Source organism: Elephas maximus, chromosome 22 (assembly GCF_024166365.1).
Source record: "Elephas maximus indicus isolate mEleMax1 chromosome 22, mEleMax1 primary haplotype, whole genome shotgun sequence".
Classification (NCBI taxonomy): domain Eukaryota; kingdom Metazoa; phylum Chordata; class Mammalia; order Proboscidea; family Elephantidae; genus Elephas; species Elephas maximus.
Window position 1 is genome coordinate 62,577,810 of NC_064840.1, and position 26,909 is coordinate 62,604,718.

At 41.7% G+C, this 26,909-nt stretch overlaps 2 protein-coding genes across 2 annotated transcripts in view; one reads left to right on the forward strand and one right to left on the reverse strand.

Annotated features, from left to right (window-relative positions):
- Window positions 1–6,411, reverse strand: part of BAG4 (BAG cochaperone 4) — a 47,820-nt gene extending 41,409 nt beyond the window's left edge. The window contains exon 1 of the mRNA XM_049865227.1: window positions 6,108–6,411. Within this exon, the coding sequence (XP_049721184.1) occupies window positions 6,108–6,377 (270 nt within the window). The 5' untranslated portion in view covers window positions 6,378–6,411. The remainder of the gene's footprint in view (window positions 1–6,107) is intronic.
- Window positions 6,412–6,662: 251 nt separating this feature from the next.
- On the forward strand, window positions 6,663–19,080 carry LSM1 (LSM1 homolog, mRNA degradation associated). Its single transcript, XM_049866479.1, has 4 exons — window positions 6,663–6,965; window positions 11,042–11,110; window positions 12,343–12,458; window positions 17,198–19,080. The coding sequence occupies exons 1-4, from the start codon at window positions 6,920–6,922 to the stop codon at window positions 17,366–17,368; spliced, it is 402 nt and encodes a 133-aa protein (XP_049722436.1). The 5' UTR covers window positions 6,663–6,919; the 3' UTR covers window positions 17,369–19,080.
- Window positions 19,081–26,909: the final 7,829 nt, after the last annotated feature.

The window sequence follows — 26,909 nt, forward strand, 5'->3', positions numbered from 1 at the left end:
AGCTGCACAACTCAAAGAATGTAATCAGTGTCACTGAACTGTACATGTGGAAGCTGTTGAATTGGTGTGTGTTTTTGTGTTTTTGCTGTGTATATTCTCAGCAAAAATAAATAAAAAATTTTTTTAAACATATAGGAAGGACATCGTATTTTTATGGCAATTTACTCTGGGGAGGGAGGGGCATGATACTGAGAGCAAAGGTAAATTTAACTTTATTGCATGTTTACTTTTTAGTAGGAAAAAAGATCTGAAGCAAATATAACAAAAGGTGAGTGTTTTAAGGGTTGTGAATATATGGCTACAGTACTGGTTATATAATTCCTTACTTTTTTTTTTTTTTTCCCCTGTGTTTTACAAATATTTCCAAGTTACACAAAAGAAGACTTCAGCTTCTGTCTTGGTACACTCTCTTGGATGATTCGCTCTGGGAAAAGCCAGCTGCCACGTCACAGGCACTCAAACAGCCTATGGAGAAGTCCATGTGGTAAGCAACAAGTCCTCCAGCCCTAACCAGTGAACAACTGAGGGCTGCCAACACCCCAGTCAAGCCGTGAGGTGACTGCAGCCCCAGCCAACAGACTGACTGCAACCTCGTGAAACACCTTAAGCCACTCCACTCCCCGGTTCTTCACTCTGAGAAACTGTTGGAGATAATAAAGGTGTGGGGTAATTTGTTATACAGCAATAGATAACGAATACACCTCTCCTCCAATCTACTCCTCACACTGCCAGCAGTATTGTCCTAAAATACAATGGTGTCAGTCTGCGCCTCCCTGCTTCAGTAGCATCTTACTGTCAAGAGAACGCTGGTGATCACCACACCTTACCTTGTGCTACAGGTTAACTCGGTTTTGTACAGACTTTCTGTGCATATGAGAACTTCCTGTAAATGTGTCATTGATTAGTAATAGGTTTTTGTTTTTTTTAATTTAGGCATGCATATGTTCAAATTACAGAATACATTCGTCACAATCATTTATGCCAGACAAGTCTCACATACCTCGTCTTAGTCTTTGTTCTCATCACTGTGTAAGGGTGAGTCATGCAATTGTAGTTAAGTATGCAACCTATCTTAGAAACTTTGGCATTTTTAGGTTTGGGTGTTATTGTATTAGTTTCCCAGGGCTGCTCCAACAAACTACCACAAAATGGGTGGCTACAAACAACAGAAACTTATTCTCTCACAGTTCAGTAAGCTAGAAATCCAAAATTAAGCTGTTAGCAGAGTTGGTTCCTTCCAGAGGCTTGAGGAAGAATCTGTTCCACGCCTGTCTCCTAGCTTCTGGGGATTGCTGGTAACCCTTGGCATTCCTTGGCTTGTAGTTGTGTCACTCCAATCTCTGCCTCCATCATCACATGGCCTTCTTATAGGGACACCAGTCATTGGATTTACGGCCACTCTAATCCCCTCTGACCTCATCTTAATTGATTATACTACACAGACCCTATTTCCAAATAAGGTCACATTCTGAGGATCCAGGTGGATATGAATTTTGGGGGGAACACTACTCAACCCAGCACAGTTGCTTCTTGTGTGATTTTTATAGTTGTGATCATAACTACAAGTAGCTCTTAGATTAGGGATTCAATTTAAAATGAAACTTTCCTACTTTACTCTTCCTAAGCTTCCAATTAAATTCAAGTGTGCAGAGATCATTAGGTAGAGCTATTAAGAAAACTTTTATTTTTTTCAAGTAATCCCTGGGAATCAATATTTTCTTCATATAGAAAAAACAACAACAAAAAAAAAACTGGTTTCTTTTTTACTCTAGTTTTAATTTTATTTTACTTCCCAAAATAGCCTCACTGGACTCTCTAATCAACATTAGATACTAAAAAATAAATTTAGAAGTATTTTACGAATTTATATTAAACACTATTTTGTTTTATATATATTGAGGTTCTTAGTAAGATTCCATTTTTAAAAAAACAGTGCTTCCAGAAAGCTAAACACAGTTCGAGCATTCAATCCAGCAATCTCACTCAGAGGTAATTACACAAATGCAATGAAAACTTAAGTCCACATAAAAACTTGCACGAATGTTTATACCAGCCTTACTCATAATTGCCAAAAACTTGAAGCAGCCAAGATGTCCGTCGGAAAGTGAAAGGATAAATGAACGTAATACATTCATACAGTGAAGTATTATATAGTGATAAAAAGAACAGAACTATCAAGCCGTGAAAAAACAAGGAGGAACGTTAGATGCATATTGCTAAGTCAGAAAAGCCAGTCTGAAAAAGCTGCATACTATATGACTCCAGCTATATCACATTCTGGAAAAAGCAAAATTATAAAGACAGTGAAAACATTAGTAGTTGCCAGGAAGTCAGGGAGAGAGGGAGGGATAAAGAGTTGGATTGTAGGGCCTTTTTAGGGCAGCGAAACCATTCAGTATAGTACTATAATTGCGGACACGATAGTAAGCATTGTTGAAGACCCAAAGAACCACACAACCCAAAAAGTGAACATGCATAGAGTCACCATGAGTCACAATAAACTCAATGACACCTGATTTTAGGAGTCCCTGGGAGGTGCAAATGGGTAAGTGCTCTGCTACTAACCAATCAGTTGGTGGCTTGAATCCTCTGAGAGGCACCTTGAAAGAAAGGCCTGACAATCTACTTCCAAAAAATCAGCCACTGAAAATTCTATGGAGCACAGTTCTACTCTGACACACTCGGGGTGGCTATGAGTCAGAACTGACTCAATGGCAAATGGTTTGGTTTTATTGGTTTGAGCAGTGCAAATGGTTAACGTGCTCAGCTGCTAACCGAAAGGCTGGAGGTTCAAGTACACCCTGAGCACTACAGAAGAAAGGGCTGGTGATCTACCTCCCAAAAACCAGCCATTAAAAACCCTGTGGAACACAGTTCTACTATGACACACATGGGGTTGCCATGAGTCTGGTGTCAGCTCAGTGGCAACTGGTTTTAATGTAAACTATACGGAAGCAGTGCTTCAGGGGTCGAATTCTTGCCTTCCACGCAGGAGACCTGGGTTCAAATCTCAACCAATGCATCTCATACGTAGTCATCACCTGTCTGTCAGTGGAGGCTATGATGCTGAACAGGTTTCTGTGGAGCTTCCAGACTAAGACTAGGAAGAAAGACCTGGCAATCCACTTCCAAAAATCAGCCAAACTTTCCAATCCACAACTGATCATGGGGATGGCGCAGCACTGGGCAGTGTTTGTACATGAGCTTGCCTTAAGCTGGGGGGACTGACTCAAAGGCAGCTAATAACAACACGGACTTTAGGTAATAATGTATTGATACTGACATTGATTCATCACGTGTAACAAACAGACCTCAGGAATGCAAGATGTTAACAGGAGAAATGATGTGCAGGGGGAGGGGGCACATGCAAACTCGGTACTCTCTGCATCATTTTTCTGTAAACCTAAAACTGCTCTTTTTAAAAAAAAAAAAAATTCTATAAAAAAAAATACACACACAACTGAGCTTCCCAAACTTTTCTATACATATGAATCACTTTGGGATCTTTTTAAATTGTACTTTCTGATTCAGTAGGTCTGGGACCAGGCCTGAGATACAGCATTTCCAACAAGCTTTTAGGTGATGTAGATGCAGTTAGTTTAGGTAAGTATAGCTAATCGGGTAAAGAAAAAAAGTTTATTTCTTTAAAAAACGAAAACAAAAAAACAGGGAGAGAGACTTCCCATTTTTTCCCTGCCATATTCGAGTATATTAATACAGAGTCACGTCTTTGTTGTGGTTCAGTGCAACACTGTCTCAATATATTAAGTTCTCTAGAGCAAAGCTGCTCAGATGTTAACACGTATGAGTCACCTGGAGGTTCTACCAAAATGCAGATGCTGATTCCGTAAACCTGGAGCAGGCGTGCTACTGACGCTTCTGGTGCATGGACTGTACTTCCTGAGTGCCAAGCTTTTCAACGGTTCCTACACTTTTTTTTTTTTTTTAATAGTTTGACAGATTTGATTATATTGTACGGTAAAACTTTCCAAAAGCCGAAACCTGTGTAAGGCAGAGGCCTGTCAGAGATGGAAAACGCAAATATTTTCCACTAAAACAAGCAATAGAAAAGTGGTAAGACTGCACTCTGTCAACAGCAGAAAACCTGTGAGACCCGGAAAAACAAGGCAGTCCCATTAAGTTTCCGCTCTTACAGGTTTCACTGTATAAAAATGTAGAAAAAGCAAACAAACTGGGGGAAAAACATTTGCAACACCTGTGACAACACCCATATCTTTTGTATTCTATTCCTTTGTAACAAATTACTCTCCTGTACTTTGAAAGTTTCAGAATTATCAACCTGAAAGGTAAAGTCCAAACTTTTTTAATGGCTTATAAATGCCCATTACACATTTCCAGCTTTATCTCCAACTACTCCAGCACCATTTCCTACCTTCTGTGCAGGTACTCTGACCCTACCTGACAATTCCCCACACAATGCTAAAATCTTAACTTCCCTAGTCTATCCAACACTTTCCTAACCCTACAAGCAGAAAACAGACTTTTGTATGATACAGCAAGCCCAGTACGAAGTCCTCAGTTCAGTGGTCCTCTCCTCTTTACCTTCAAAAGATCTTTGGTCTGGTTTTTAGTTAAGCATTTTATCATTCTACAACGGGATAAAACTCCCACAGTCTAATTATCCAGATTTAGGCAGAGAAAATATGGACTTTTCTTCACAGTAAACCTTCACTGCATGTTTTCTCTCACGCAATTTTTTTTATTGCTATATATTCACATACCATAAAATCGATCTTTTAATGTGCACAATTTAATGGTTTCCGGCTAGAGTTGTGCAACCATCACCAGTATCTAACTTTAGAACATTTTCATACCCACCCATCCTGCCCTACACCACCCCACCCCGCCCCTAAAAAAGCCTAGTACCCATTATCGATTATTCTCCATACAACCGTCCCTCCAGCCCTTAGCAACCACTAATCTTTCTGTCTCTCTGGATTTGGTCATTTCATATAAATGGAATCACACAATATGTGGTCCTTTTTGTCTGGCTCCGTTCACTTAGAATGTTTTCAAGGTTCACCCATGTCGTGGCACATATCTTCCTTTTTATGGCTGAATAATATTCCATTGTAGGAATATATCATATTGTGTTTATCCATTCATCCGCTGATAGACATTCGGGTTATTTACACCCTTGGGCTATCACGAATATGCTGCTGTGAACACTCCTGAGCAAGTTTTTGTATGGCTATGTGTTTTCATTTCTTTGAGGTACATACCTAGGAATGGAGTTGCTGGGTGATATGGTAATTCTATATTTAATTTTTTGAGGCACTGCCAAACTGTCTTCCAAGAGACTGCACCATTTTACATTCCCACCAGCAATATGAGGATTTCACTACCACATTTTCATCAACTGAGAACGTTATAACCACTTGAAGGAAAAGAGAAGTGTGCCATCACAATATAGCGACAATCCTCTACTGAGAATAATGCATTAACAAAACAGAAGTATATTTTCAGCAGAACACGGAGTATCTTAAGCAAGTGAGTTAGCCTCTCAGCGCTTCCTGTTCCTTGTTCGTTAAACAGGGATGCTGTAATGACATTTACCTCGCAGTTGCCATGAAGATTAAATAAAACAATCCACGTAAAGATGCTTTACAATACTGATTATTCGTGATTCAATCCCGGGCAAAGCAAGAGGGCAAAGGGCTAAATGCCTAGATCCCTCCTTCTCTTTCACGTCCTTCCTCACGGGAGGGGCTGCTGAGTGACAGCGGGGGCTGCAGCCACTTCCCTTCCTAAGACCGGCTTGCCGAGCCACGCAGGATAAATTGTTAGTGCAGAGCCGGGTCACTCCAGCCCAATGCAATCCCAGGCGACATACCCCTTGGCAGGCAGGGCAAGACCGTTTTTCCTTTTCATTGGTAATAGCTACATTTATTATGGTCGAAACAGAAAAGGAGGATCAAACAACACAAGCACATCCCTCCCACCGATGGCCCCAGTCTCCGTCTCTCCAATCCCCCAAAAGGAAAATAAAACGATCCATTAACGAACCCCGGAGATACATCAACTCCAAGAGCCCTCACCCCCAAAGACCCTCCTACCGGACCCCCAGAGGCAGATACAAAGCTTACCTGGGGGCTTCCTGCAGTTCGACCCGGCTCCGGCCAGGCGCCCCCAGAGGGATAGTAGCCATCGCCTCCTCCGACTTCTACCTGCCAGGTGGTCTCAGTCGGGCCGCCCCCGCGCACCCGCCAGGAAATGGGAGGCTGGGGAGGTTCAGAGCGAGGGGGATATAAGGGCGGAGGTGGGTGCACGGGCACATCTCCACCCCCAGGCCCGTAGTAGCGGCCATAAGGCGGACCGTCACTGGGGCCGTAGCCCGTGCGCCTCAGGGCCGACATGGGCTCCACTGCCCCGAAGCGCTTCCCGCCCCCCACGGCCGGCCCACTGCGCAGGCGCCTGAAAGCGAAGGGGAATGGAGAGCAGTGAAGGGGGTAGGACGACAACAGCCAATCCCAGGCCCGGTCCCGCCCCTCCTACTGCCCGGTCTGAGAGTTGAGGGACATAGGTCCGCGACTCTGGTGTCTTGGAAGCAGAAAAGTGAGGGGAGGCACTATGTTTCTCACAAGGGAGAATATATTTTCCCACGTTTTATCCAATCTAGACTCCTCTTCCCCTCTTCATCAGGGACGGGGAAAGGATGTCCTGGGACCACACAACGGCCCCGCCCCTTCCTGAGGACGGGCGCGTGATGCCGGAAGTGGGCGTGGTAATATGGAGGCGTTTCCGGCAGGCCCCGGCGGCTGAAAGCCGGGGCGGGAGTGCGGTCCGGGGACGGGTTCCTGTCCCGGTCCCGCCAAGGCGGCGGCTGCAGTAGGAGAAGGGCGGTGTTGGACTCGCTGGCCCGTTGCCGCTGTACATTACAACCTTATCTCAACTCAAAATGAACTATATGCCTGGCACCGCCAGCCTCATCGAGGACATCGATAGTGAGTAGTTCATCTTCTCACGGTGAAGTCTGGGATGAGACCCTTCCTCCCGGGTGGGCGCGTTTTTGGAAGGAGATTGTAGAGTGAGTCCAGGGCAGGGGACCGTTTGTTTTGAACTCACTTGTGGGTGTTCCGCGTTGACATTCTCTACAGCCAAGGTACACATCGCATGACACCCCACACGCCCTACTACCTTAATTCTGCCCCCCCGCAACCTCCGCCAGTCCCCGAACTGTGGAATTCACTCCTACTTGGAGGGACGGAGCAGCCGAGGCCCGAACACGAAAGTGTCCCAGCAGACTTCTTCCCCGCCCACTGTCTCCCACCTGGAATATCACGAAGTACTGTACCAGGTTACCGAAGGATGGCTAAGAATACTTAGAGAACGGACCCATTAAGAAACACCAGTTGCACTTAATTGGCAATTAAACGGAGGCTTTATTCTGATGTATCCTTGCAATCTTCATTTACCATGAAGGTGTTAAGCACTTTAAGTTTATGATAGTAGAGACCAGTGGCAGACATCGTATTGACATTTTTGGAAAGACTGAGTCACTTCAAACTTTTTTTTTTCTATTAGACAATTTTCTTCTACTTTTACTGACACCTCCCTTCTTCCTATTTACTACCCTGAAGGGGAGCTCAGGCCTGTACAAAAGCAAGAGGACCTACTTAACAGCTGTCCTGTCTTTCTTTTTTCTAAACTGTTCTCTGTGGATTATTCCTCAAGCAACATGTTTTATCGTTTTAATTGTGTGATTTGTCTCATTAACGTGTAATTGCTGCAAAGTGGTTTGCAAACAGCTCCAGACAAATTGCAGCAATCTCTCTTGATGTCGGTAGCTGAGAGTATGCCAGTTAGAGTGAGTCTATGATTAAATTCTCTGTGATCATTTTTTAAGTCCAAATTATTTATTTTGCTATCAAAAGGAAATGTAAATTGGACCAAATCCATAAATGAACAACTGTGCAAGTCTGTCTGTAATGTGTAATGATTTTAGTTATCTGAGGATGTCCTTTTTCCCCACGCCTCCCGTGTTATAAATCTAAATTATCTGAGGTCCCTGACACATCCCACCATTTTACTAAAAATCATGTTTATTCTCAGGTCTCTAACCGCTACCTATATGTAGATTCCATGTCCCCTTCTCTTTTTTTTTTTTTTTTGGCCAATTTAACATTTTTCACATGTACAATTTGTTGTTGTGGTGGTGGTTGTGTTCACTTGTAGCGGCCCCATGCCATACAATTTAGTGACATCAATTATATTAATCATATCAGGACTCCTTCTTTACCTAGAAGTTTGAAGCTATTTGATATGCATCCCACCCCCTACCCCCACACACACATTTTCTTCCCCTATCCTCAGTCTTTCTGTATCTGCACCCATCCACTTGTTTGAGTAGGTAGTATTCCTTTTGTTCTGTGTGTGCATATATTTTCTCTCTCCTCCCACTGCTTCTGGACCCTTGTTCCATTAATATCCTTTTTTCTCTTCTATCTCTCTTTCCTCCTGGATCCTTCCCTTCGGCTGTGTTCTTGTCTGTCCATGCTCAGACATTTTTCTCAGCTGTGTCTCCCCATCAGACTCCCATCCTTTTTTTCACATCTTCACCCCCAAACTTCTTTAGTCATCTCTGTTTTAACTCTGCTTTCTGACCATCTGTGATAGACCACAAGGAGCCCTGGTGGCATAGTGGTCAAGTGCTTGGCTGCAAACCCAAAGGTGGGTGGTTCAGACCCACCAGTTCCTCTGCGGGAGAGAGCTATGTAAAGATTACAGCCTTGGAAACAGTTCTACTCTGTCCTATAGGGTCACTGTGAGTTGGAATTGACTCAACAACAATGGGTTTGTTTGGGGGTTTTTTTGTTGATAGACCACCTCTGTTACCCCTGCAGTCTGTTGTGTTAGTTTGTTTTTGGTCATCACCACTGTACTGAAGATGCATTCTTAAAAGTCATCAATCAACAGCTCTAATGCACACTTCTGAATTCTCTTCCTCACCGCAGCATTGTTTACTGTCACCACTACATTCTTAATTCTATTTCTTGACTTCTTTGACAGTGATACTTGCTGATTTTTTTACCCTTCAAACTTCTCCTATTCCCTAAAATAGGTAGTCTCTTAGATTTCATCTTTGGTCTGCTTCTTTCTTTAAATATCTAGGAGACCTGGACTATAATAATTAAATCACCTCATTGTGGATTTGTCCAAAATTGCTCTAATTCTGACCTCTTTGGCATTCCAGTCCTTCATTTCCAACTGCCTGCTGATTTTTCTACCTAGATGTCCTGATAGCACTTCAGAATCACAAACAGGTAATAACCTTCCTTCCTAAGGTTGATCTTTTTATTCCCAACTTTTGGTAAATAACCCTCCTAGACATAATGACTCAAAACTCACATCTTCTTTAACTCGCTTCTTTACTTTACTGCCCCACCACTCACACGTATCCACACGCACAAACTCAATGAGTTGACAAATCCCATCACTTCTGCCTGCACAGTGTTAGCCTTTTCATCCTTTCTGTTCTCTTCTGTACCATGATTCAGCTCTGTTCTTCATGCCTCAGGTATAATCTGGAAATAGCCTCCTAACTGCTCTCCTTTTTCTGCCTGATCAGTCTTCAGTGTTTTCTTGTTCCCTATGAAATAAAGTCCAAACTCAGCCTGGCCCCTTTCTGACTTCATCCACTGTTACTTCTCTTCACACTCTCAACTTTCCGCCTTTTTTTCTTCTGTCTCATTTACAGATTTCCCTCCCTTTATCTTTCCCCATCACTCTTTCCGTGCCCCAAAACCGTCTACCTTTCAGGATCCCACTCAGACACCTCCTCCAGCTAGATATATTTCTTTCTCTGAAGTCTCATGTAATTAAAAATTGCGTTCTTATGGTACTTAGTTACAGCCCAAGGAAGGCTGTAAATCCCTTCAGGGCAGAACCACTATCTTGTTCCTCTGTTCTGCTTCTAGAAAGTATTTTATGCATGGCATTAGAGAAATGAATTGCTGACATTTCTAGTGACTGGCTTCTTCTCATTGTTCAGATGTCGACTCAGAACCCCCTCTTCAGAGAACTATTCTCTCACCAGCTTTTCTTATGTAGCTACTTCCCCTCTCCCTTCATCATACCATCCTGCTGTCTTTATTATTTCATTGTACTAATCACAATAGATAATTTTCTTGTCTTTCCCCATCAGAAATAAAAATTCATACGGTTGATAACTTTGAGTCTTATTCTCTGCTGAAAAAGTACATAGCTCTCAATAAATATTATTGAGTTTCTGTTCCAGCTTGTTCTCAGAGTCTTTATTTTGAATATCTAGACACTGGTTTTATTTACAACCTTCCCTAATCCCAAAGTGTGCGATAGAAACTCATCTTTTAAATTGAGGGGAAAATAATTCTAGATTTAAGATCATGTAGACTAAATTTCTCAATTTGCAAATGTAGAAGCTGACACTGAGCCCTAAGACACCCTTCCAACCTGGAATGAAGCCATTCCCAGAGACCACCTCCCAGCCAAACAATAGACAAGCACATAAGATAAACAACACCCAAGAGGAACATACTCCCTAGAAGGATCAATTATATGAGATCAAAAGAGCATTATCTGCCCAAAAGCAAAGATGAGAAGGCAGGAAGGGGTAGGAAATCAGGTCGAAAGAAAATGGGGAACCCAGCGTGGAAATGGAGAAAGGGGAGAGTGCCCACACGTTGTGAGGAGTGAAACCAAGGTCATGAAACATTGGACGTACAAACTATCGAATGGGAAACGAATTTGCTCTGTAAACATTCACCTAATGCTCAATTTAAGAGAAAAGAAACTGACACTGAGAGGGTTCCAGTGTCAAACATCAGGGCGTAGAGCCAGCCTGGTCCTTCACATTTCTTTACTGCACTGATTTTTGTCACCACTGATCTTGTAACCTAAATCCCAGGCGATCTCGGTCCTCCCTTCACTTCTCAAATAAACTCCTGCAGCTACAAAACTGCTATTAACTTTATTTCTGCTGCTTCCTTGTAAACTCACTGAAGCTAACAGTTTCGTTCTAAAGATCTTTTTCTTTTCCCAGAAAAGCACTTGGTCCTGCTTCGAGATGGAAGGACACTTATAGGCTTTTTAAGAAGCATTGATCAATTTGGTATGTATCACTTACGGACTTGCCCTTCTCTTGTACTCTGGATAATAATCGCTGCCCATTGCATTTTATGTGTGTGTGTGTGGCCTCATGTTGAAATTTATCTGTAGCTTCTTCCCCTGTCTGGCATAATGGAACATGACTTTGAATCAATACATCATTGTTTTCTAAATTACGAATAGGTGGTTCAGAAAGCTTGTGGTTCTGAAACTGGTTTTCACCGGAATATGGGATTGCAATGTTTTGGACTATTTTTTTATTCTCCCACTAGAGGGAGCAAAATGATAGAAATGAGCTCAGTCCACTGAAAAAGGCTCATTTGTAGATTGGCTTGGGTGCAACTTCGTAGCAGTTGCTGCACTGAAGGTAATCCCTCCCTGTCCAATGAAAATTGGGTAGAAAGCATTTTCTGAAGCTTTCTGGGGACCACAGCATGAAGCTCAATATTTACACATAGGAATGCATCAGACTCAGGAGTTTGGGTCCTTGTTTTATATCCTATAATTTCCTAAAGTAAGAGATCGTGTTTCCTTCTGTTTCAGAGGACGTCTCATTTCACATTGACATGTGTTGAACACCTGTTAGGCCACCAAATTTGGGCTTGAGGAAAAACAGCATACTAATTGAAATAATTATAAAAGATCAGAGCATGAATTTCTGCTTTTCTTCAAAGACAAGTAGTATCCAGTTGGAAGAAGAGAAATAATTATTCTTAACTGATTAGGGTTCATAAACCATGGATGTCTGCATCGGGTTAAGTGAATCCTGTTCAGTACTGAAACAAAGTTAAATCTTTGGTAAATCATCACAAACACATACCCACACAACATAGAAAATCTGTTTCTTTCTAAAACTAAAGTTTTAATCTCTGCAGTTGTTTAGGCTTTTGAGTTTTCAAGTTCCCTGTTCATATTTTCTTACAGCTGTGCCGATATTAGCAATTAACTGATAAAGAGATTTAGTTTTCTGGGTTTATTCCTGTCATCATCCACGTATATGCATTAGTGCAGCATAATCCGAAATACTCTTCCGGTTTGCGGTTTAAAGTTCTCCTAAATGATGTGTCTTACTCAATACAATAGTAGAAGATTGTTTGACATTTTAGCTCTTCACAGAATTAGAAATAGATCATGTCTAGCTAAATCTTTCCTACTCGAAACAACTGTGATTGAGTTACGGACCTTTACTCAACAATTTGAACTAAATATCTTTGTTTCTTCCCTATACATTTATAGCTAACTTAGTGCTACATCAGACTGTGGAGCGTATTCATGTGGGCAAAAAATACGGTGATATTCCTCGAGGGATTTTTGTGGTCAGAGGAGAAAATGTGGTCCTTCTAGGAGAAATAGTAAGTGAACATGTTAAGCTGCTCTGGGTTTTATATTCATGCTAGTTAGGTTTCCTTTTGTCTTTTCAAAAGGGGAAAAAAATATTTTCCACATTTTACCTTGCTTCTCACAGAACCACTGAATTAACTTAAGAAAGCTATAGTTGTACAGAGGGAAACTAGAGAGAATATTAACTTTGTTTCAGTGCCTTTTAGTAATTTAAAGATTGTGATCCCATGGACAGCAAAAAAATATTGCCTTATCTGACTTCATAAAAAATACTGCCCTGTACAAATATGTTCATTAATATATTATTTCTGCTATCTATAATAGCAGAAAATTGAAAAACCTTGATGCCTAACAAAAGAATAATTCAGTAGAGTATGAGTTACATATGTTTGAATATTTTGCAGCCATTTAAACAATTGGTTACAAATAGTTTTTGTTACGTAAAATTAACTAGTGGTGGTTGCAGGAAGGGCACATTGCACGTGTGGCATGGTATCCATATTTGTGTGTGTGTGTGTTTTAGGTAAAAGTTTACAGCGCAAATTAGTTCCTTATTCAAAAATTTATACACAACTTGTTTTGTGACATTGGTTGCAATCCCCAAAATGTATCAGCACTCTCCTTTTTCCCTTCATACCTCGGGTTCCCCGTGTCCATTTGTCCAGATTTCCTGTCCCGTGACATCCATTTTTAAAGGGGAAAAAAAATTGTAGGAGAGACCTTTCTATTACTTAACCTGAGAGTGGAGCTCAGCTTCCCTTGGATCCTTAGCTCACTGCCGGAGGGGGAGGTGCTAACGTGTCTTTGACAGGAAGAACTGCTGGCAGGTGAAAGGTTAAACCAAATCTTCTAAAGTGTAGTTGCTATAGAAGTTTTTATTTATTTTATATGAATATATAGATACACATATGTGCATAAAGCTATTTGAAAGCTTTTGTATAAAACTATAAGAAGTATTCAGACTTTTTTTTTTTTTTCCAAGAAGATAGAACTGGATTTCCTGTTTTACGTGAAACATTTACTTTTTAAAAGGACCTTATTTAAAACCTTTGACTTGCTCCTACTGCTGTGAATATTGGGTTTGCCAGAAAAATCCCTTAAAGGCTAGTTAAGGGCTAAACCAGCGCTATTTTCCTGTTTCTTACCATATTTGCTTAATTTTTTTCTTTGTTTTTAAAGTTTTCAATACCTAGCCAAGTCTTAAATGAAATTTATTCAAGGCTTTGGAGTGGTTTGGTTTGTAGCTGTTTTTAACAACAAGCCATTTGAGAAAATGAGGAGATAACTGCCAGAATCAGGTTGGTTCGATACCTCCTGTTAGAAACAGCTAGAAATAACTAATTAATACTGTCAATATTGTTGTACAAGTGCTGCTGTGAAATGTATCAAATACTGTTTTCTTTTCAAAATAGTTTTGTGATTGATATTTTTGGATACATTTATTTGTTGCCTGTTTAAGCATCAGAAATTGTCATCTCCTTGTATCTTGTATTATGTGGAGGCTGAAATAAAGCAACCTAGTATGGAGAGACAGAGCCCTGGTGGCACAGTGGTTAAGAGATCAGGTGCTAACCAAAAGGTCAACAGTTCAAATCCACCAGCCTCCTTGGAAACCCTACAAGGCAGTTCTGCTCTGTCCTGTAGGGTTGCTGTGAATCAGAATTGAGTTTTGGTTCTAAAATGAGGGCAGAAACCAAAAAAAAAAAAACAAACCCACTGCCTTTGAGTCGATTCCGACTCATAGCAACCCTATAGGACAGGGTAGAACTGCCACATAGAGTTTCCAAGGAGTGCCTGGCGGATTTGAACTGCCGACCTCTTCATTAGCAGCTGTGGCACTAAACCACTACGCCACCAGGGTTTCCAGAATGGGGGTTGGGGCACTGGTAAATGACTATAAGGTAGTCTACTAGCATATTCAGAGAAGCTAACCCATCTTTGCATGATGGGATTGTGGGTGATTATTTTTTTCCTTTTTTTTATACTTTGCTGAATTTAAAGAGAAAACGTATTACTTCACTATCAGGGGAAAAGATTTAAGTTAAAACATTTACACGTACTCAGCTTCAGTTTTATGGTAATAAACACGACAGTCATGCTACATTGACATAATTGTGCCCGTAGCTAGATGTGTACGTGAGAGGAGAAAAAAGCGAACATGTGTTTGTTCTTGAAAAATCATTGATCGTGGGGTCCTTTTGTGGGAAACATCCTCTTTTTTGTTAATATACGTGTTATGGTTTGAATGCTGTAAAATTTTTACAGCAACATCACTAGAGAAGAGTGATTCAGGAATGCTTATATAATCATATGACTCAGCAGTCAGAAGAAATTATGTACCAACTCCAGGGAAACTCATACTCAGAAACCAAGTAGATTCTGTAAACAAATACATTGCTTAAAAAGTCCCTGGATTCTGAATCCCTGATGGAGCAGGAGAACAGTGGGATGCAGACCTCAAATTCTCATAAAAAGACCAGGTTTAATGGTCTGAGACCGGAGGGAGCCCAGAGGTCATGGTTTCCAGACCCTCTATTAGCCCAAGATGGGAACCATTCCCAAAGCCAACTCCAGACAGGGATTGGACTGGACTATAAGACAGAAAATGATACTGGTGAGGAGTGGGCTTCTTGGCTCAAGTAGACACATGAGACTATGTGGGCAGCTCCTGTCTGGAGGTGAGATGAGAAGGCAGAGGGGGACAGGAGCTGGCTGAATGGACACGGAATGCAGAGTGGCGAGGAGGAGTATGCTGTCTCATTAGGGGGAGAGCGACTAGGAATACATAGCAAGATGTATATAAGTTTTTGTATGAGAGACTGACGATTTGTAAACCTTCACTTGAAGCACAATAAAAATAAAGTCCCTGGATTCTGCCTCAAGGATGATGATGCACACAGCCTTAAGTAATACATCTGATTACTGGGAAGCAGCATCATAACAACTGGCCTAATGAATAACATTGAAAAGCCCAAGAGGCAAGACATTAAGCTAAGAACATTCTCTTTCCTTCAGCTGCTATCCATAGGTTATGAGAGCAAGCTACACGTGATAGTATATATCTTGCTGGGTGCTGTTGATTTTTGACACAGGGAAGGGCTAGCTTATGTATTTTGGGTGGCTTTTATTCTAGCCTCTGTGGTGAAAGTCCTGTATCTGCTATGCCACTGCCTTGTGGGTTCTGAGACCTTGGGAGCATGTGAAGGTTAGTTATCACTTGACAGGTTGAAATAACAGGAGCCTAATGTTTGAGTTTGTGTTTGTGTCTGTGCCTTACCAAAATTTTGTACTTGAAAGTCACAGAGGAGAAAGGGTGAGAAACAAGAACACCCTGTCTGTGTAGGCTTTCCATGATACAACAGCATAGAGTGATACCGTATTTAGGGTGTGTGTATTTTAACAAGAATAAACGGTAGGTAGTGAGAAACTTATAGCAAGGTCCTTCTGCATTATGAAATTTGTTATTAAATGTTTGTAAAGTGTTCAAAAATAAGAAATAGTAAGCATATTATGCCATATTAAGTGAAAAGAAAATTTACAGTCAATATTTGCATTGTAGGTTTTTTTCTTTTTTTAAGTTAGTATATACCTAGAAAAATGGAAAAATATTCATCAAAATGTTTTCTTTCTGTACTGGAATTACAGGTAATTAAAAAGAGTCTTTTTTCTACTTGTCTTTTTTTATGAGTTTCCTACAATATGAATGTATTTTTAAAATAAGGAAAAAAATAATTGTTTTAATTAAGCAAGAAGTTAAAATAATGTTGAAATATATTGGGCCCAAACTGATTTAGTAGCCTAGCTGGTCTTCTAAGGTTTTCTCTAGAAGCCTTGTTGCCACAGAGGGAAAAGGGGTCTTCTATTACAATTTAGGAGCCCTGGTGGCACAATAGTTAAGAGCTTGGCTGCTAACCAAAAGGTCAGCAGTTTGGATCCAACAGCCGTTCTTTGGAAACCCTACAGGGCAGTTCTACACTGTCCTATAGGATTGCTGTGAGTCAGAATTGACTCGATGGCAACAAGAACAGTTTATAATTCAAAGACTCATGATTAATGCAACAGAAGGAGAGTTTATTGCCTTTAAAAAGGAGAGAGGTATGCTACTTTGAACCAGTGCTCTCTACCTTCTTACTGAGCAACAGCCCCCGGAAATTAATCTGACTTTGATAATGTAAAAATACAGAGTATATTTAAAGTCATTTTGGTCTCAGTAACTTCTCTCTTGGATTCTCTGGGGTTGGGAAGATAGTTGCTTTAAGAAAAGCTAATCTTTGACTAATAATAAGTTAGTTCTTCACTGAGTAACATTTTGGATGACCTAAAGCTTTGTTAAGAGTCTGTGTGGCACAAATGATTAAGCACTGGACCACTAACTGAAAAGCTGGTGATTCAGATCCATTCAGAGGTGCCTCAGAAGTAAAGTCTGGTGATCTGCTTCCAAAAGGTCACAGCCTTGAAAACACTGTGGAGCAGTTCTGTTCTGCACACAGAGTCAACTTGATGCCAGCTAACAACAGCAAAATCTGTTACACACAGTGATACGGATTCCTCGTACCACACTTGTATTTATATTAAGCTTGTATTCTGTAGTAGTGTTGCTAGCCTTTTCTTTGGAAAATTTACCTGTTTGAGCCCTGTCACAGTTAAGAAAAACAGCCTAAGCCTAATTTAAGAATCCATTTGCATTTAGACGTGTACTGTTTTCTTATTCTTGGTCTTCAGGTGACATTTTTCAAACCTTGTTTTGTAGGACTTGGAAAAGGAGAGTGACACACCCCTCCAGCAAGTGTCTATTGAAGAAATCCTAGAAGAACAAAGGGTGGAACAGCAGACCAAGCTAGAAGCAGAGAAGCTGAAAGTGCAGGCTCTCAAGGACCGAGGCCTCTCCATCCCTCGAGCAGATACTCTGGATGAGTATTAAGTCTTTTGCTCAAGGATAGTTGCTCTCGGGGAGCAGGAGCTGTCACTGAAACAGAAGTGACATCCTGGTCACCTTTGACCAGAGACTGTAGAATTTTGAAAAGTCATTTTTATTTTGAATTCTTTTACTTACGCAAAGTGAAGAAATCATGTGGCTTTTTTTTTTTTTTTTTTAAATAACAAAATCATTGTTTAAAGCAACAGTGGCATGGACTCCTTTCTCACATCACTGTGGAGCCAGCAATTTTCTTCTTTATATTGCTTTCATTATTCCAAATTTGACTTGATAAGAGACGTTTTTCACTTACTTGTAAATAAAATATGAATATCAAAACCGTCAGTTTTATCCCCCAAGTTTGAGTTGCCTCCAGTGAATAGATTAAGATTCTGCTCTCAAAGGTATGAGCAGTCCACACTGGGATTGTCCCCTTCTGTCACAATTTCAAGCTGCTAGTTACACAGAAATATTTGCATACTAAGTATCTTGGAGGTCTTCTTCCCCTCTGTCTTTTTCACGTTTGTATCTCATAAGAAATAGAAATTTTCAGGCTTAAGGAAAGAGATTTCAGGTAAGTGTTCCAGTAACTGATTGTAATAGGAGCCTAATGTTTGAGAAGACTCAAAACTCAGGGGACTTGGGTTCAATTCCTGGCCTGTGCATCCCATGTGTAGCCACCATCTAGCTGTTGGTGGAGGCTTACGTGCTGCTACGATGTTGAGCAGGCTTCAGCGGAGCTTCCAGACCAAAGGACTAGTTAAAGGCCTGGCAATCTGCTTAAGAAAATCAGCAGGGAAAACTCAGTGGATCACAACGATCCATTCCAGTTGTGCAAGGGGCCACCGTGAGTCGGGGGCCAACCTGATGGCAGCAGCAGTACCTGAGAAACACTGCTGCTCTTGCTGCTCCTGCGTCACCAGCAGCTGTTCCAGAGTAAGTTCCCGTAAGGTGGAACGTTTTCCTAAAGTGACTTTTTCTCAATCTTCTGTTAATTCAGTTTGATTTTCTAGCCCTTTGGATTGAGTCTTGAGCCTCTTGTGCTATGATCATCAAAAAAGAGCATCGAAAATGGTGGTTTAGTGACTGATAGAGCAGGCTATTTTGTGTCTTGGCCAACAGCCCAGAGGGATGCTGCTTTTTTAGTGTGATTGTTGAACAGCAACAATTGCACAGCGAGTGTAACAGACCAAGTGTGGTTTAGTGGACGGTGGACTGACCGAGGAATTAAGAGACACAGGTTAAAATCTGGCTCTGCTCTCTGTAGAACGTGGGCTTAAGCAACTCAGTCCTTCTCTCTGACTCTCAGTTTTTCCCAGCTATAGAATTACTCCAGACATTTTTAAAAGTCTGTTGGTCAAAGACTTCGTTTTCGTAAGATACTTATATCTAGTTGCTATGTGTGAATTAAGGTCCCTAGGTGATGCAAATTGTTTGCATTCAACTGCTAAACTAAAGGTTGGTGGTCCAAACCCACCCAGGAGCACCGCAGAAGGAAGTCCCGCTGATCCATTTTTGTAAAGAACACAGCTGAGAAGACCTTACGGAGCAGTTCTGCCCCAACACACGGGTCACCGTGAGTCAGACTCAGTGGCAACGGGTTTGGTTTTTTTGTTTGCTGTGTGAATTATTTTTATAGTATTTAATATACTTAACATTTTACAAGCTCAAATGTTTTTAAAATTGCCCAAAATGCCTGTAAACCATATGACTTCTGAACTGTTCACTGTTAGTTTGGTTTTAATATAGGTAATTTATAAAGAAATAGTTGCACTTAATTTCCTAGTGTGTTTTGCCCATAATCTTACTGTTTAATAGCCAGAATTTGTCATTTCCCATGTTGTTGTTTTTAGGTGCTGTCAAGTCGGTTCTGACTCATAGCAACCTTATGTATAACATAACAGAATATTGCCTGGTCCTGTGCCATCCTCACAATCATTGCTATATTTGAACCTATTGTTGCAGCCTCTGTGTCAGTCTTATCTCATTGCGGGTTTGCTCTTTTTCTCTGACCCTTTACCAAGCATGATGTCCTTCTCCAGGGACTGGTCCATCCTGATAACACATTCAAAGTAAGCGAGACAAAGTGTCACCATCCTCACTTCTAAGGAGCATTCTGGCTGTACTTCTTCCATACAAAGGCAAAAAACCATCACCAACTTCGGAAAAACGTGTAGCTTTATCTGACTACAATAAGATACTCTCCAAGAGGTGGCAGAAAAACAGCATTTGCTTTTGTGGGCACCATTTCAAAACATCTCAGCTCCAGAAAGAGATTTGGATTCACTATAGTTACCTCGTTAAAGACAAGAAAGAATGAAAAGACGAAAATGGATGTCAGAAGAGACTCTGAAACTTGTTCTGAACATATGGTAGCTAAAGCAAATGGAAGAAATGATGAAATAAAAGAGCTGAACAGAAGATTTCAAAGGGCAGCTTGAGAAGCCAGAATGAAGTATTGCAATAAAATGTGCAAAGACCTGGAGTTAGAAAACCAAAAGGAAAGAACATTTTTGGCATTTATCAAGCTGGAAGAACTGAAGACAAAAATCAAGCCTCAAGTTGAAATTTTGAAGGATACTATAGGCAAAGTATTGAACGATGCGGGAAGCACCAAAAGAAGATGGAAGGAATATACAGAGTCACCGTACCAAAAAGAATTGGTTAACGTTCAGCCATTTCAGGAGGTAGCACATGATTAAGAACCGATGGTATTGAAGGAAGAAATCCAAGTTGCACTGAAGGCGTTGGTGAAAAGCGACTCCAGGAATTGATGGAATACCAATTGAGATGTTTCAGCAAACAAGTGCAACACTGGAAGTGCTCACTCATCTATGCCAGGAAATTTGGAACACAGCTGTCTGCCCAACCAACTGGAAGAAACCCCATTCCAAAGAAAAATGATCCAACAGAATGTGGAAATTATCAAACAATATCATTAATACCACACGCAAATAAAATTTTGCTGAAGATCATTCAGAAACATTTGCAGCGGTACATCGACAGGGAACTGCCAGAAATTCAAGCTGAATTCAGAAGGGGATGTGGAACGAGGGATATCATTGCTGATGTGAGATGGATCTTGGCTGAAAGCAGCAAATACCAGAAAGATATGTATCTATTTTATTGACTATGCAAAGGCATTCAACTGTGTGGATCATAACGAATTATGGATAACATTGTGAAGAATGGGAATTTGAGAACACTTAATTGTGCTCATGAGGAACTTGTATGTAGACCAAGAGGCAGTTATTCAAACAGAACAAGGGGATGCTGTGTGGTTTAAAATAAGGAAAGGTGTACGTCAGGGTTGTATCCTTTCACTATACTTATTCAATCTGCTGAGCACATAATGTGGGATCAGAACCAGAGAAAGACTTCTTAACAGCTTGCAATATGCAGATGACACAACCTTGGTTGCTGAAAGTGAAGAGGACTTGAAGCACTTACTGATCAAGATCAAAGACTACAGCCTTCAGTATGGGTTACATCTCAGCATAACACAAAAGTCATCACAACTGGACCGATAAGCAACATCGTGATAACTGGACCGATAAGCAACATCACGATAAATGGAGAAAATCGAGGTTCTCAAGGATTTCATTTTACTTGGATCCACAATCAACACCGATGGAAGCAGTAGTCAAGAAATCAAATGACATGTTACTTTGGGCAAAATCTGCTACAAAAGACCTCTTTAAAGTGTTGAAAAGCAAAGATGTCACCTTGAGGACTAAGGTGGGCCTGACCCAAGCCATGGTGTTTTCAATCACCTCATATGCATGCAAAAGCTGGACAATGAATAAGAAAGACCAAAGAATTGATACCGTTGAATTATGTTGGCAAAGAACATTGAATATACCATGGAATGGCAGAAGAACAAACAAGTCTGTTTTGGAAGAAGTAACAGCCAGAGTGCTTCTTGGAAGTGAGGATGGTAAGACTTTGTCTCATGTACTTTGGACACATTATCAGGAGGAACCAGTCCCTGAAGAAGGACATCATGTTTGGTAGAGGGTCAGCACAAAAGAAGAAGACCCTCTAAACACTAGCATATGGCCATCTAAGATGCATCAATTGGTCTCAACCCTCCTGGAGCAAAGGAGAACGAAGAACACCAAAGACACAAGGTAATTATTGAGCCCAAGAGACAGGGCCACATAAACCAGAGACTACATCAGCCTGAGCCCAGAAGAACTAGATGGTGCCCGGCTACAACCGATGACTGCCCTGATAGGGAGCACAACAGAGAACCTCTGAGGGAGCAGGAGGGTAGTGGGATGCAGACCCCAAATCTCATAAAAAGACCAGACTTAATGGTCTGACTGAGACTAGAAGGACCCCAGAGATCATGGTCCCCAGACCTTCTGTTAGCCCAAGACGGGAACCATTCCTAAAGCCAACTCTTCAGACAGGGATTGGACTGGACTATGGGATAGAACATGATACTGGTGAGGAATGAGCATCTTGGTTCAAGTAGACACAAGAGACTATGTGGACAGCTCCTGTCTAGGTGGGAGATGAGAGGGCAGAGGGGGTCAGAAGCTGGCCGAATGGACGCAAAAATAGAGTGGAAAGGAGGAGTGTGCTGTCTCATTAGGGGGAGAGCAACTAGGAGTATATAGCAAGGTGTATATAAATTTTTGTATGAGACTGACGATCTGTAAACTTTTGCTTAAAGCACAATAAAAATTAAAAAAAAAAAAAAGACCCTCAACAAGATAAATTGACATAGTTGCTTCAACAGTGGGCTCACACATAGCAATGATTGCGAGGATGGCGCAGGACTGGGCAGTGTTTTATTCTGTTGTCTGTAGGGTTGCTACGAGTCTAAACTGACTCGACGGCACCTAACAATAATAGTTACCTTATCAACCTCCTTCAAATAAAATTGCAAATGTAATAACAAGAGTTAAAATTTATTCTTATGTCAAAAGAGGGAGAGGGGACTGAATTTCCAGTTAAGATATCTGTTGAATTTCCCGTAATAGTGAGATTTCAATCATTACGCATAATTTGTTGCTTTCAGACCTGTGTCATACAGGCAGCAGCCAAGAATTAGACCTACGGGATGAAACTAAACTACTTCACTCCTTCCTCTTAGTCCTCAGGCTGCTTAGTGCAGTGGCTTGCCCACAGCTCTGCCCAGCCCGGGCTTCTTGCAGATACTGAGATCTTTTCCTGTTACTGCTGGTACCTCCTTCTTCTGTTATATATTTCAGAGTAAGTCCCCGCTCATAATTTTATCTTTAAAAGTTTCTTCTGATACACGTGAAGAGTATGCTTCTTAGTTGGTGTAGATATATGAGACTAAGTGGGTAGCCTCTGACCAGAGGCAAGATGAGAAAGCAGAACGGGAAAGGAGCTGGTTGAATAAAAAATGGACATGGGAAATTCGGGGTGGAAAGGGTAAGTGTGCTGTCATATTATTGGGATAGCAACTGGGGTCATATAACAATGTGTCTAAATTTCTGTATGAGAAATTGAGCTGTAAACTTTCACCTAAAGCACAATTTTAAAAAAAACTCAAGGAGTTTCCTGGAGACTGCTTTGGAGCCGTGGCGGCACAGTGGTTAAAAGTTGTGGCTGCTAACAAAAAGGTTGGCAGTTTGAATCCACCAGCCACTCCCTGGAAACCCTACCGGGCAGTTCTACTCTGTCCTGTAGGGTCACTATGAGTCAGAATCAACTCAAGGGCCTCAGGTTTGTTTTGGTTTTGAGACGGCTTAAAGGGAGAAAAATAAATAAGGAAGACCTTCTAAAGCCTCTTTCCTGGCCATCTTTATTCTGATATGGTTGAGTATGGTGGCTTATCTCTTACTCTGCCAGCTGTTCTTTTTTCCCCTTCCTTGGCCCTTGACCTTAGATTGCACACTCTTAAAAAAAAAAAAAACTACGTTTAAACCACTGTATCTTCTTTCTCCCTCCCCTGCTCTGATAAACTCCTAGCAGCCCTATATACTGAGTAGAGCAGACACCCTCGTATTGTGCACTGTAGAAGGCTTCTCAGGGAAGCCATGTCAGGGCGAATCCTAGAGGTATTCTGCAGAAGGGAAGAAGACTGGAAAGTGGCCTCATGCTCCTCATACATGTGTGGGCGGCAAAGGGTCAGCCAGCAGGTACAGCAGGCACACCAGGCAGAGGATGACTGGTGCAGCTATTGTGGGAGTTCCCAACCTCTAGTCCCCAATTCCATATGCAGCACTGCACACACTGCACAGCACGATGAGCTCTGGTACCTGGAAAGAAATACTAGAGGATAGGCAGTTAATGGAGCACTTCCCTACTCCCTGCCAAAAAAAGTACATGTATGTGTATATATGAAAATGCTGGTCATGTAGTGGTTAAGAGATATGGCTGCTAACCAAAAAGGTCAGCAGTTCACATCCACTAGGCACCCCTTGGAGACCCTATGGGGCAATTCTACCCTGTCCTCTAGGAGTCACTTGAGTCGGAATGGACGGCAGTGCATTTTTTGTGTACGTATCAGTCTGTACACACAAATAGATGTGCATATCTGTGGGATTATCCTCACTGTCCAGGTAATGATGCATTTTCTTACCTTTCAAAAGACATGCTACAAGGTGAGCTCCATCCAACGCCCTTTTCTGTTAGTACCCAGCATTAACAGTGAGAAAGAAAAAGGAGTTCTGGTTGTAGGTGTTGTGGGCCAGTTCCCTAATGCTGAACCAACCCTCCAGCTTCAAACATTGGGAAAACTAAAAACAGTTCTGCTCAATAGAGGAGGAGTAGCAGGAGAGAGTGTCGTCTGAGTTAGCACCTCAGAGCTAATGGGAGCAGAGCAGGAATGTCATCTGTGATACACACAAGCTCACAGGCACGCTTGCTCTACCGATGCCCCTGACTTCTACAGAGGGCACCCACCCCGTTATCGTCACTGTGTTCAGTCACAGAGAGGTAAGGTTTTTGCCTGTGAGACTGCAACATGATGAACCTAGTTTAAACCTGGGTTGCAATCTACCAGGTCTATAATCTAGTGGATTATAACCAGCATTTAAGAATAGAAAATAGTGCATCATCACCTGTAATAACGCTAGGTCGTGTGTGAAACTTGTTTTATGTGTGTCAATACTGGCAATGTAAAATACAGTTATGACTCTGGGTAGCTATCAGAAACGTTGGAAAAACTTTGCCTTAGTTTGTGGTAAATCATTATATACTTAGTGGAACTACGAAAGAAAAGTACATGTCCATTCCCATATCTTTTATCTCAACCCCTGGTCATCACCTGTGCTCTGACGGGGCTGGAATTTGCTGTTCTCTATTTTAAAAAGGAAACCCTGGAGGTGTAGTGGTTAAGTGCTATGCCTGCTAACCAAGAGGTCAGCAGTTCAAATCCGCCAGGCACCCCTTGGAAACTCTGTGGTGCAGTTCTACTCTGTCCTTTAGGGTCACTCTGAGTCAGAATCGACTCGACGGCAGTGGGTTTGGTTTGGGTTTTACTTAACCCAAGGAGCCCTGGTGGTGCAGTGGTTAAATCCTAGACTGCTAACCAAAAGGTTGCCAGTTGGAACCCACCAGCCACTCCGCGGAAGAAAAGTGTGACTGTCTGCTTCTGTGAAGATTTAAAGCCTTAATAAAATGTATATTAAAAAAAAAAGGATTTGAAGCCTGGGGAACCCTAGGGGGTAGTTCTACCCTGTCCTATGGGTTCACTATGAGTCAGAATCCACTCAATGGCAATGGGTTTGGTTTTTGGTTTGGTACTTAGTGCACACTTTCCCTGGATATCTGCATGAATCCTTCCCTCACCATCTTCAGAACACTGCACATGTCAGCTCCTCTCAGTGTCTTTAAAATAGCACCCTTCTCCCTGCCCCCTCCACTTATTCCCCTTTCCAGCTTGATTTCTCACCATAGCAAGTATCATCATCTCACATAATCTTGTTACTGTTTACTCCCCTCCCCCAGCAGAATGTGAACGCTAAAGGACAGGAGATCTTTGTTTTGTTCACTCTTGTATCCCCCAACATCTAAAATAGTGTCTGGCATGTATCTTGACTGAGTGAGTGCAGGGTGAAAGCAGGAAGCGAGTACAGCTGGTGAACCAAGATGCTTCAGAGATTGGTAGGGCCAAAAGCTGAGGACAGCTGGACCCAGAGAGTAACCAAGAGTGGTTTAATTAGTAGAGATTCTTGTATTGAATATGGAGATGTTCCCCTACTGGAAGTCTTCCATGTAGACCATAGGCCCTGGGGTGTGAAGTTTGGAGATAATTGGTATCCCGGGGAACATGGAGTTGGGGTGAGGGCACTTGGCAGTTGCTGGAAGTAAACAGATACCTCTTCTGCTGTTCTGCTAACAAACTCCAGGCAGAGCTGGGCGGCAGTCCAGAGGTCCCCTGGGTAAAGGGAGCAAGAGATTGCTTCATGGGTGTTTGATTTTACCTACCAAGTAGGTCTTATATCCACCTAAGTGGCCCAAGATTTAAGAAAAAAAAAAGTTCCTATCTTCCTCCCAAGTTCTTCTTGTCTGAGAAAACTGGAAAACCAACCCTAGAAAGCAGAGCGTACCTGCTGCTCTTCTGTCCCAAAGGTCTGGGTCATCCACCTTGGCTAGAACTCCCCTACCTATCTAATCCTGGGGCTCTGCTAGGGCTCTTTGGAAGCAGAGGATAAAATCAGGTCCTTTTTTTTTTCTCTCCTGCAAACACTTACTGCTTTGCCTCTCTCATCTCTCAGCCTCCTATTTTCTACCCATTCTCCTTTTTTTCCCCTAACTCCAGCCACTCAGCAGCAATTGCTGCCACTTGGCCAGACCCAGGGGTAGAAAATGGCCTTAATCGTTGTTGCGTTGGAAACGTAGAGCCTTGAGTGGTGTCGGGCTAGGTAGCAAGACCAGGCCATTAGGAAGAGAGGGCTCAATGCTGGTATATTTAAAGGCCAATAACCCAGAATGCCTGGGAATCTATCTCTAAGACAATTTTTTCTAGTCAAGTTCATGGAGGGATAATTTACATACAGTAAAATTCATCCTTTTTATGTACAGTTCTATGAGTTCTAATAACTACATATAGTTATGTAACCACCATCACAATCAAGATATAGAATATTTCTGTCACCACCACCCCCACTTCAGCTACCACATTTTTTTTTTTTTTTTTAATCTCCTCTTTCCTCCCCAGCTCCTGGCAGCCACTGATCTGTTTCCTGGCCCTATAGTTTATGTTGGCAACTAACTCATGAGAGGTTAAATAAAACATCTGGAAGGTTCAATTCGGCCCACCTGCCAATTTGCTCTTCTGGTTTAGGCTATAATAAAATACTGAAAGCTTTATGTTCCCTGCCAATCCCTGAGGCAACGACACCCAAAGGCTGGCTTACCTGCTTGAAATAGCAGGTGAAGGGGAAGACAAGGAGACCAAGCATAATTTAGCTGAGTAAGTCACCTGTCCCCCTAAAGTTTGTCAAGTGCTTACTATATGCCTTTGAGAGGCAACTATCAGCCCCATTTTTCAGAGACAGACATGAGATTTGAAAAGGTTATGCAGTATAACCAAGAGCAGACTCTGGAGCTAGACTGCCTG

What these genes read in the sequence shown, in the direction of transcription:
- LSM1 (XM_049866479.1), top strand. Translation starts at nt 6,920, where the DNA reads ATGAACTATATGCCTGGCACCGCCAGCCTCATCGAGGACATCGATA. An exon ending in AAGAAGCATTGATCAATTTG is followed by an intron (nt 11,111 to 12,342) that starts GTATGTATCACT and finishes ATACATTTATAG; the next exon opens with CTAACTTAGTGCTACATCAG. An exon ending in TGGTCCTTCTAGGAGAAATA is followed by an intron (nt 12,459 to 17,197) that starts GTAAGTGAACAT and finishes CTTGTTTTGTAG; the next exon opens with GACTTGGAAAAGGAGAGTGA.